At 37.4% G+C, this 12,040-nt stretch overlaps 1 protein-coding gene across 2 annotated transcripts in view; it reads left to right on the plus strand.

Annotated features, from left to right (window-relative positions):
• The window catches only part of ETV1 (ETS variant transcription factor 1), a 65,348-nt gene that overhangs the window by 27,497 nt on the left and 25,811 nt on the right, over positions 1 to 12,040 (plus strand). For both annotated transcript variants that reach the window (XM_061996396.1, XM_061996395.1), the window contains exons 6-8: positions 5,322 to 5,451; positions 7,042 to 7,230; positions 10,812 to 11,059. In XM_061996396.1, the coding sequence (XP_061852380.1) occupies positions 5,322 to 5,451; positions 7,042 to 7,230; positions 10,812 to 11,059 (567 nt within the window). The remainder of the gene's footprint in view (positions 1 to 5,321; positions 5,452 to 7,041; positions 7,231 to 10,811; positions 11,060 to 12,040) is intronic.

Genomic DNA, 12,040 nt, shown 5'->3' on the forward strand with positions numbered 1-12,040 from the left:
TTTGGAATTTCTTTACATATCTCCTGGTAAGAGCACCTAGGTCATTACTATCACTTGATAAGTAACCAGCACTTCTCTCTCCTTGATGAACCATTCACTAAACTGTTTGATTACTGACAGTAGATTTTTTTTTTTTTTAATTAAAATGCCTACCTGTTGTATTTACAGCATAAATAATTTGTTTGAATCATCAGGTGAGTGCTGTTGAGTTAGAGCAAGTGAGGAAAATTGCAAAAACACGAATTAGGGTCCCTGTCCTTAAGTGTATTTCAGTTTGCATTTTGATAGCAGTTTAGAAATGTTATCGCCTGTTTTGTCACAGACATAATTCACATCTTTCTTCAGGCACTGTAAACAAGAGAAATGGTTTAATGGCTCCATAAAAGGCACTCTGTGCTGATAGCTGAGATTAGACCCTTTAGTAATGGATTTTTGTGTGTTGGGGGAAGGGGAAGGCTTGGCAGAGGTAAATGTACTGGAAAAGAATCTTGGTGAGACTGATGTATCTGAAATGCCTGCTGTATTTCTATGTGTATTGGGAGATAGATTTAAAATATGACACTGTTGCCTTTATCAGTACGGGAGTTTCTCTTCTTGTGTTTGAATTACCAAGTACGAACTTGGGTCACCTCAATCAGTCTAGTACCTGGAGTGACGGTGGTATTAAATACTTTTACATCTTTTGTCTTTTCATCTTGCTGTTAAGAAAATCAAATCCTCTCTATTCAAATATGCTAAAAAAATCTCTCTAAATTTACACAGCATATTAACAGTTTTGCCTCAATCATTCATAAAAATGAATGAGTTTATTTAGGAAATTGGGTGCAGAGGGTGATTTGAGAGCATAGATGTGGAAAGCAGTTCAGAAGTGTGCAACAGAAATGTTTAGGGCATGGCTTACAGTGTCTTCCCAGTTACTTCCTTTTCTCCTCTGTTACACAAACTCCTTGAACTTAATACACATAACTGTAGTATGACTGTAGGAGACATCAGAGTTCACAAAGTTGCTGCTGTTAGTTTATTTTATACTGTATAGTAAATGTTCTTGTCCTGCAAGTGTTGATAGTAACACATCTTTCTTTTCTTGGTCAGTGGAGTCAAGATTGTCTGCTGTAGGCTGACGCTATTGAATTACCAATAGTATTTAATGTCTTTTAAAAGTATGTTTAAATCAAGTCATCTTCAGAAAATGAAGTGAGATTGTATTTTGTGTTCTGAGCAGCAATCTGAAATGTTAAAATTATAACTTTCTGCTCAAAGGAGAAACAATTTGTGATTTCATGTAATATATTCCTCATTTCTTCTTAATTTTGCATAATCAACTCTTGAATTGAAAATTATTTTGCACCATTGCTTTTATATTTGATGTGGTGCATTTCTGTGGCTTTGTCAAAAGAAATGATTCAGTTCCACGTGTACAGAAGGTGGTTTGTTTCCTGTTTCTTGAGCTAGAAAGTATACAAATCAGTCTCCTCTGAGACAAACTGATTCCTCCTTTAATTTCAGAGTTCTTAATAACATTTGTTTGAGTCTTAAACTGGGTATTATTTTGAACAAAATGTTTGGGGACCAGGCTGTAGACAGATAGTGAAGGGAAATAATACTTCAAAATAAGGGGTAGCAGGTGTTACTGTATGTTCTTGCACGTTCTGTGTGAGTTTACTCTGTGGAGGAATTATTGTTTTTTATAAAATCTAGGTCTGTGCAACAGCACAGTATGTATAACATGCAAGTCTTGTTATACTGTGTATGTAGATAGGTGTAAGACACAGAGAGTGTGCATAAAGTAATGTATTCAAAATTAATCAATTTACAGTAGCAGTCCTTCTGTATGCCTTCTATCTGCATATTGGCTTCGGTGGAGCTCCAGACAGGGTCTGTGGGTTGACACTGATAGACCTGACTTTCCCTGGTAGTTGAGATGAGTTGTTGAGGCCATCCATCTAAATACATGTTGTAAGATTGTTTGCCTTTCAGGTTCCAAGGTGGTTATCTGTAAGTAATCACTCGGGATGAAATCTTGGCCCTTGGTCACTTCTTAATAAATCGTTATTAAAGCAGAGTGCCTGTTACTTTAAAAGGGTTGAGTCTCCGTTCTGGGGGTTATGGAAGATGAGGTTGAGAGGAGCCAGTTGTTTGAAATGTCATTTTGTTAATTTGGATGTGTCGGTAGCTTAGTATGCTGCACTAAAATTAGATTGTATAAATAAGCAACCTCAAAAGAAAGGCAATCAAAAATGTAGCACAAAATCCAGCTTAGCAAAACGGTGGACGTTTAAAGTCTGTTGTAATACGTGCACTATAGAATGAGTGTCACACTAAAATGAAGAGCAGTGGGTGGAGGGTTTCAGTGGTGATCTGAGAATTGTTTTGAATGTTTGAAATTTTAGTGTTGGAGTAAGTCTGTCCTCTTCAGCCACACTTACGATGTGCTTTGAAAGGTCAAATAGCCTTCAAGAAAGCCTCTGCAAAATGCAGTAAGTATTTTTCTCAGGCTTTTTTCCTTTCTGCCTCCAAAAGTGTACGCTTAAGGAGTTATAGATAAAGCTTAGTGTGATGACTATGTCAGGGGACTGCCGGAGGAAGACTTTAAATTTTACAGCTACATTATCTTTCTGGCCATACTTAAGGTAAGGATCTAATATAAAATCACTTTGGACTGTAATGCTTTCCCTAAATGAAATGAAGGTATCAACCTACTTGATTTGATCCATGTTACCCGAGCTTATAAAACTGAGAGGAAGGTGAGGTAAACTTTAATTAAAACTACAGCACAGATGCCTTCTAGCACTGTGCCCTGCACCTTGCTAGGACTGTACAGTAAGCAAAATAAAATGTACCTCGCAGCCGAGGCAGCAGGCTGGAGCCGTGTTCAGTGAAAGTAATTTAATTAGTGTTGATCATGACTCCAGATGATGGTGATTTGATAAGGAATAATTTAGTACTTAACAGCCTTTTACATGCACCAACTCCATGTGGGAAGGTAAAGCAAATTGCACAAAATGAATGTGCTGCTTTCACTTGTGCCTGTGCCAGTGAGCTGGAAAACTGCCTGTTAGCAGACGTTCAGGCTCTCAGCACTGTGATGAAATACGCAGCCAGGTCTCCGCACAGGGCTGTGGTGTGGGAGTCTCTGTACTCCCGTTATTTAAAAATAAATAAGGGAAGTAATTTTTCATAACAGATTAACTCCGAGGAAGTAGCAAAGTTAAAATAAAATAATAAAAAAGTAGAGCAGCATGTGACCTTTGTGCAAATACATGATACTGGCTTAAAAAAAGGAGTCTTGTTGCAGTTATGTTTTAATTCTGTGATTCAAGTCAAAGAGATTGCCTACCTTTGTGTCAGAACCACCAACCTAAACTTGTGGGGCCACCATATACCTTAAATGTGCAGTGTGTGTTATATGACCATGACATACAAGGACAGTTAGCAACAAAAGTTTACTAGCAAAAATCCAAAACAAACAATTAGATGTCAGCATGCTTTACAATTAGGATGGAAAGCTGACTGGGCTGTGTTTTGCTGTATTACTGAATTTCAGAATCTTTATCCAAGAAATCTGTAAGGTCTTTATTTTAGTGACAGTTCAGACAGTTTTATTCAGAAAGAGTTCTTTCCTTCTTATGACATTAAATCACTTTTCATCTGTGTTTCTTAAATTACTGTGCTGCGTTTATGTATTTCTATATATGCTTTACTCTGCTTTTCTTTTGTAATCTTTATAGATAATTGACTATTATCCACCAAATTTAATAGCTGGATTGCAGTTTTAAAGAGAACTCTTATGAGTTTTGTGAAAATATATGGCAAAATAACATAGTGCTGTCTTGCAGATGTCTTAGCTGAGACGCAGTAGTAGAAATCATCACATAAACAGGGTATGAAAGAACTCATTTGTGAAAGTGTTCTCTAAATGTTGCCCAACCATGGGAAAAGCTGTAGTGAGAATGTGGAATCCAGATCTTACAGATACTTACAAATGAGAGTTTATTGATTCTGATGGTCATTTCTTGGACAGCATTTTATTTACCTTTCCCTCCCTGCAAAACACATGCGTGTGTACACATGAGCATTAGTATCAGAAAATATTTAGTGTGTAACAAATTGTTTCCCAAGTTCAGATGTGAGGGATGGGACAAGATGCTACTAGACAATATATAAAAATGGTCCAGTTTTGCACTGAAGCTAACGGGTTGCTGCACACGCATATGTTTACACAGAGGTGCGTCTGTGTCAGGCTGGAGTGTGATGTTCAAACTCTACAGTGTTTTGGTGACAGCATCAAAATCAGTGGTAAAATTTTCTCTGGCTCTAGGTTTCTCAGAATTAAAAAATATGTTTACAAACTCATTTTATTTAAAACCTGAAGCGTGTGTTTTCAAACTGTCAAATACCTGTCTTTTAGTTCTTTGTCCTCCTAGCCATTTACTGCAAATTTGTCTAGATTAGGTGAACTTTGAATTTTCTTCTGCTTTGATTTTGGTCAAGTTTGGCTAGTTGGAAAGCTGGCTGGCTTAAACTAATGTGCTGATTAACCTTGTCTTTACCTTTGGCCTTTTTCTTAATCCAGAGGAACTTGTGCTTCTAATTAATGCCGCATTTCTGTCACACTCCCTCTGTTCTTTTTACCTTTTAAAAAAGTATGATTGATTTTTTTTTTTCCTTCAGTTTATGTCTGGATCAGATTTACTATTGACTTTGGTGAGGCCAGGATTCTATCTTGTGTATTTTTGAGAAAAATTACTGAAGTTATCCCTTGCGTATTTTTTCCGATGTTACTTAACACTAAAGGTGCATGTAGTCATCTGGTTTCATGAATTTCCCTTGCAAATTTTCATGCCTTCTGTGGGGAAAAAAAATATTACTGCTCATATACTTGAAGCTGATCTGTAAGAAATTTATTTTGAACTTATTTGTGTGGCAATCTTTGAAGTGAACTACTATTGCATTTGTAGCTAAGTGCTACCTCAGTGATATTACTTAGAAACATTTGGTGCCTGAGAAGTATTTTGCCTCTGACAACATTTACAGTAGTTAAGCCAAATATAAGTGGGCTGTTATTTTCCCGCTAATGAGATGGGATCCTGGCCATCATTCTATTAAACAATAAAAGTGCTAATAGCTAATGTGGAGGATCTCTGGTGTCTATTTTTCAGTTGACACCCAAAGAAGTATTTGAAATGTTTATTTCCTATATTGTTTTTCAGCATTACAATGGTTTAATTAATCACGTTTAATTAGCAATGTCTAGCTTACTTGAGGAAGCTCATTGTTAATATTGTACTTGGGTTTTAATTACATTTTGTTTCTCTTTACAGTGGCTTTTCATGGTCTCCCTGTGAAAATCAAGAAGGAACCCCATAGCCCATGTTCAGAACTTGGCTCTGCTTGCAGTCAAGAGCAACCATTCAAATTCAGTTATGGGGAAAAGTGCCTGTACAATGTCAGGTAAAGTAATCAGGAACATGTTTGCAGTGAGAACTACTGATTTAAATGAGTACTGACTGAGGAGTAATAAAGCCATAATAGAGATCTTATAAAAGTTACCTCTTCAGCAGATAACAGACTGATGAGATAGTGCATTTAGCTGATAAACTGTAAACAACTCCATCAGTGTTCATCAAACACTTACATAACTGTTTTAAAGCAGTATTTTTCATCAAAATGTATATTCTCCCTTCCTTCTCCATGGGACATAGAGTTTAAAAACCCAGGGTGCAAGCGTGAAATGGAAGGAAGGAGTGTCTTGTTTTCTGAGTTGTGTTGAGAGTGCATTGTACACATTAGGAAAAGAGAGAGCTGTGTAACAGAAAAGAGATTGGCAGGGCTAAGCAACACATTAGGTAACTGACAAGTTTTACAGATGTTATATTTGTGTATTCATGGATGATTACAATTTAAAATAGTATTTCATTAGGCTCTGCATCATTATTACCTATTCAAAAGCAAGTTATCTTTGTTTATAGGCATAGGTAATAAAAGGTTTATTTTTTTGTGAGGATGGAGGGGCTTGATACTACTTTATTAAGCCAATAAATAGTTTCTTTATTGATGTTGTTTTGGTTTGCACTTATGTGTCTCTCCTTCCTTTAGTGTTGGGAGGGAAGAATTTCTTATTTGACATTTCAGTCTATTTTAGAATGTTTCATCTAGCTTGTGAGTTTTTATCTCATCAATGTACTACCAAAACTGTTAGTGCTTAAAATATTTTTATTTAACTTGAATATAAAAGGGGAAAAAAGGAAAAAAGATAAAAGAAAAAAGACTGTTACCATTGACAGTCATAGAGGAGTGATTTTGATTTTAAAAAAATCTAACTCATCCATTTGATGGGTACTAGGGGGCCCGACAGAAGAAAGAATACAAGTTTGTGCCTACTATCTGCCTAATGTTTGCATTTCTCCTGTTCAGAAAGAGGAATGATGAAAGTGTGTTTAAGTCCTTTTCTGATTTGAGTCACTTTTGAAAAAAGCATCTGTGTATTTGTAGGACCAGCACTTTTTTTTTGAGAGGGAGTAGGGGTGGAAAACCTGTCAAGAAAGGCTGCAGACATCCTAGTGTGGGTAGCTAAGCCAACATACCATTGTTTTTCTAGGTCAGATCTCTTCGGTCTATGTGTATTGGTTTACTACCTCAGTTTGTAGTTTGTGCAAGCTCAAAAAAAGAGTCTTGGTGGGCGCTGCCGGCTCTTCGCACTCTAGTCCAGGTGCTTTTACTTTTATGTGTTTCATATACCTCCTGTTAGAATGTCACTGTAAGACTGAATCCTTCAAAAATACATTGCTGTGCCCCAGAGAAGAAAACTCTGTGTTGAGCCACTTACCAGACTAACACGGTTTTTTCTGTGCTCTTCACAATCTAAAGTTGAGAATTCTTCTGCCTCAAACTGATTGATAAGGTAACTGTAATAAAAAGCTTATAAATGTGACACTTGTTTTTGTGATTTTTGTTTTTTGAGCCGTTTTTCTGGATGTAGATGCTACTTTTTTATTTTCAGATAAAATAACCTGACCTTATTTACCCTTGCCTTACTGATAGTGCCTATGATCAGAAGCCACAAGTGGGAATGAGGCCCTCCAACCCACCAACGCCATCCAGCACTCCTGTGTCACCGCTGCACCATGCCTCCCCAAACTCAACTCAGACTCCTAAACCTGACCGGGTTTTCCCTACTCATCTTCCCCCAACCCAATCCATTCAAGACAACAGCTTCTCTATGGACCACAGGTAAAACATATGAGAAACCCATACAGAAGATATTTCAGTTGTGCCTGCAAGTCTGTTATACAGGCTTCCTGCCCCGCAGTTATTCCCTTTTGGGATGGGGGACCAAGGTGAAAACCAGCAAGGGTCAGAGAGTCAGAACTATGTGTTTTTTATGAAAGACTGGCACCCATCTTGACACAGTTCAATACAAGTTCATGTTGGCAGTGACAGAGTTTTAATTACCTGCAGCTTCTGTCTTTTGAGGGTGATTACAGGGTACTAGATAATCTCATCTAGCCTGTCTTTCCCACAAAGGTAGGACCAGATGGTCTTTCAAGGTCCCTTCCAACCTGGGCTATTCTATGATTCACTTGAGGCTAGTAAGCTCTATGAGTTAATGAAATCACTAGCAGGCATGATCCAGGCTATAAATATCTGGCTTCTTGCTAAGCAGATCACCTATCTAAGAGATAAGTAGCTGTGTTATGGTGTTACTGCTTCAGAATATTCTTTGGAAGGGTGGATCATTTTTCCAACCCTTTTGAAATACAACATTTCAAACCAAGATGCCAACATAAACTGTGCTTAAATAACATTAGTCTGAGGAAAAGCCACAAGAGCTATAGACTAGAATTAAAGCTTAAACTGTCCTTAAGTCACCCTGGTTTGTTTTGACATGTTAGAAATCACCCAACAACTGAATGTCTGTCTTAGTTCAGTTTTGGGACATACATGCTCAGTGGATTTTACTGATTCTTGAGACTAAACACTTGTGTGTGGAATTCTATTTATCCTAACCTTTATTGCGTTAACCTCTTTTTGTCTGATGTGTTGTCTTGCTCTGAGCATTTAAAATTTCAGCTGTATGTAAAGAGATATGTATGTCCAGAAACTCATACTAGCCCTTGACTTTAGCAAATTAAGAAGCATCTGAGAAGAAAATATCAATTTTTCTGAGTGTGATTTGCATGCTTCTGCTCTAATAATGGCTGTTATCTCCGAGGATTTGTACAGATTGCTTCTGAAGGAGATTGCTAATGTTTATATTTCTGTTTTGTGCTCTGCTGGGCTAGTTTTAAATATCACCCGAAGTTCTTCACAAGCCTGTCTGGCAGTGAAGAAACACTGCCACAGTCACCATCCTTTCCCTCTCCATGGGTTGTGGTCTAACCACACGGGCCCCCGTGAAGCCAGGCAGTGGTTTTGATTACAGGAGGTGGATAAATGTGTTTCTATATGTACATTAAAGCCAAGTTGTCAGGAGACTGAATTCTCCAGAAGCTAAATGGCTTCTATGTAGAGAGCAGCAGTAAGATTTTTCAGATCAATTTTTTTGTTTGTTTTAGAGCAACTTGTAAAGAGAGTACTGCAGCTGCATGTTTGAGTGCTTCTAGAGACTTGTGTACAACTCAGTATATTTTTCTACACTGTTCTTGTTTCAGCTGGAATAAAGTTAATTTTCTTGGTAGTAACCGGTACAGTGCTGTACAGCTCTGCACAAGCTTTGTAGACTCTTTACATAACTTGCCCTCCCACCTGTCTTTGATATTCATGTTCTTTAGGGCAGTTTGCACTAATGTTTCCCTTCTGTAGTAGAACACTGTGTGTTCTAGTAAAGTCTAAAATAGCCGACTTGGAAAAAAAAAACCAAAAAAGGAAGTCTTAGTTTTCTCTTTTTTAGAAAAAAGATACAATGGTAGCAGAAGGGGTTTTTTACCCATTTTCATATTTATTTTCAGTTTTCTTCCTTCCAGTCGTACGAAGCAAGTGTGTACTTCATATTTTGGTGAAATCCAAATCTCATCAGTTTGCAAAGTTATAAGCTACTACGATGAGTGTATTCAGAAAATGCTGTTTAAACAAATAACCTACCTATATGGCTTCATATGTAAATCCATAACACAAGGCATATTTCTTTGAAACTTGTATTGATGGCATAAGATGGTGTTAGTATCTAGAACATACAGCCCATACATCTTCATACAAGGCATGAATATATGAACAATAAGTGGTCCTAACAAGTACCAACAGGAATCAAAGCCACTTGTATAAACAAATGGCTTGATTCCATACAAAGCTTCCAGTACAACAAGTATTATTAACTTCCTTTGAGGCTTTGTGAGTGAGCCTGTTTCTTATTTTAACTTCAAGTTGCAATTTTCTGATTCACTCCTTGACAGTTCTTAATGATAATTTCTGGTTCTTTTTTTGGCTAATGAAAAAAGGAAAAGAGGGAAATGAATGCAGTGCCAGTCAGCCTAACTGTTTCATAATACATTTGAGTTTCTAAGTTTATTTTCTGCAGGTGTAGGTGGAATTGCAAAACCCAAAGTTATGGTGCAGTATTCTCTCTACTGCAAAATATAATATTTACAGCAGTCTCAAAAAGAAAAAAATCTATTTTGTCTCCACTACTACATTATGATAGTTTCTATCTCTATAGCTCCCAAAGTATTTATAATTAAGCTATGACAGTAAATATTTTTTGTCAGATGAGTTCATAGCAGTATTATGACAGATATTAGTAGAGTTCAAATTGTTTCAGAAACATGTACTACATCTGAGTTAATAGTCAAGGATAGTATTGCCTGTGTTATCAAACATCTGCATTCTTCTTCACTTACCCACTTTTCTCCAAGAGAATATCTGCTTTTGCTTGTGTGAGCCAAAATCGGTTCAGATCCCAAGTACAGGAAGCTGGTGAATGATTAGTTTTTGATGTTTTTTACTGTGACAATGAGAAGCTTACAGAGAAAAGCACAAAATTCATACTTTTTTTTTTTTTTTTAAGTGTGTCTTGTTCGTGGTGAGTGCTAACTCTTGCATCTACTGTGGATTAGTCCCTACTGAAGAGTATTTGGGAGTAGTGAATTAACAGTGTGGCTTGTACAGGTGACTTCTTTCATATAGCAATGACCAAGGGAAATCATAGAATGGTTGGAAAAAGTTAAGGCAGGAGGAGACTTCTTAGTGAAAATTTGCACCCACTCCTTTTTCTGGGGCACTTATATTCCCTTCCCATTAGAGGTGGCATATGGTGCCAGCCTTATAGGTAGATCTCCCACAGCACTATCCCTGAGAAGACAGAATTCTAGACTTGTACCAGGGAGTGATTCCAGATATTATAACAGATGATATTCTTTATTCAAAATGTTAGAGTTTGTTGTTGTCAGAATGGTTTCTATGTAATAGTAAGAATAGTAAGAATACAAGTAATATGTCATTAGTACTCAGGAAAGAACAGAGAACTCTACCTAAGCCTCCTTCATGTTAGGAGGAAGCTAGGATGTCAGTTGTTGTACTGGTTTGAATCTGATGCATTTCCTGTTTGCCTCTTCTGTTGAGAGAAAATATTTGAAAGCAGAGAGGACTGTGATGGGGGCAGGTCTTAGAAGTGATATTAATAAGTGAGATTTTTTTATTTCTTTGCCTATTGCTATTTTGTAGTGCGAGTGATCCTGATGGGTGCACTTGGCATGATCATAAGTAAAATATTTGCTACTGAGAAAGTGATAACAGCCACTAATCATGACCAGTGAAGATCTTTGGGAAATGGGATGTAGCTCAAATCCTTTACATGACCTCTCTAACTTGTGTCCTAGATTTCGCCGCCAGCTCTCTGAACCTTGCAATTCTTTCCCACCTTTGCCTGCAATGCCAAGGGAAGGACGTCCAATATATCAGCGCCAAATGTCTGAGCCGAACATCCCTTTTCCACCTCAAGGTTTTAAGCAGGAGTACCATGATCCAGTTTATGAACACAATGCTATGGTTAGCAGTGCAGCCAGTCAAAATTTCCCCACTCCTCTGATGATTAAACAGGAACCTAGAGATTTTGCGTATGATTCAGGTAGGTGAGACTCTCCTTCTGTTCTACATAGTACAGTAATAAATGAGTCCAAGACAGTACTGTTGATGTTTTGATTGTATGAATTGAAACTTGCTCTTTTGGCTTGTAAGTCTCTTGAAGTAATTTTTGTCTGAGATAACTTACAAAGTAGTGAGATTGCTACATAGTACTGTGTGACTCATGCCAACATTGCTTGCTCTGTAAAAGATTTCATTTTCCAGAACTCTGTGTCCAAGAAGTGCACAGGCTATAGAAGCCAGTGAAGAGAAAGTCATGGGTCCAAAACTGAGCTTTGTTTGAGAGGGAGCTTGTTCTGTACTATCTCATCTCTGACCTCTGAATTTGTGTGCTCCATTTTATGAGTTCTTCATCTATCTGCCACAAATAGAAGACTCTTCCTCCTCTTGCTTACACTACTTTAAATCAGGAGTAACTCCACTGAAGTGAGGTTTATACAGCTATAAAACCAATGAGGGAGAAGAATCGGCCAAATTGGTGTCAGCTTCTCAGTTTGTGCATACTGCTGTGTTTTGTGGGAGTACATCATCTGAGATGCCAGGTTGCTGATGTAGAGAATAAGCTGTTGCTATTAATAATGTTTATTATGAGTGTGCTTATAGGGCAACTGGAATGTAGCCTTATTGCTCTACAGACAGTACAAAACAGAGGAGGTGGTAACAAAGTCTGCTCTCAATAGCTTCTGGTCAAAATAGAAAAGATAAGCAATAGAAGTAGATGAACAATAGGTAATCAATAGAAAGGATTAAAACTTGAATCAAAGAGCAACATTCTAAATGTTTGCCATGATTTAGGTATAATATTTATATTATGCTTGGGAAAAGACAGAGAATTAGGAAAGCAAAAAAGCAGTTTAGTAATGTACCGAGTGACAAGAAGGAAGAACAAGAAGGAAGCTTTAAGTATGGTATGGAGTTCAGCTGAGATTAAAACAGCATGGAGTGGGCTAGGAGGGGTAAAAAA

This window comes from Colius striatus, chromosome 5 (assembly GCF_028858725.1).
Source record: "Colius striatus isolate bColStr4 chromosome 5, bColStr4.1.hap1, whole genome shotgun sequence".
Taxonomy (NCBI): Eukaryota; Metazoa; Chordata; class Aves; order Coliiformes; family Coliidae; genus Colius; species Colius striatus.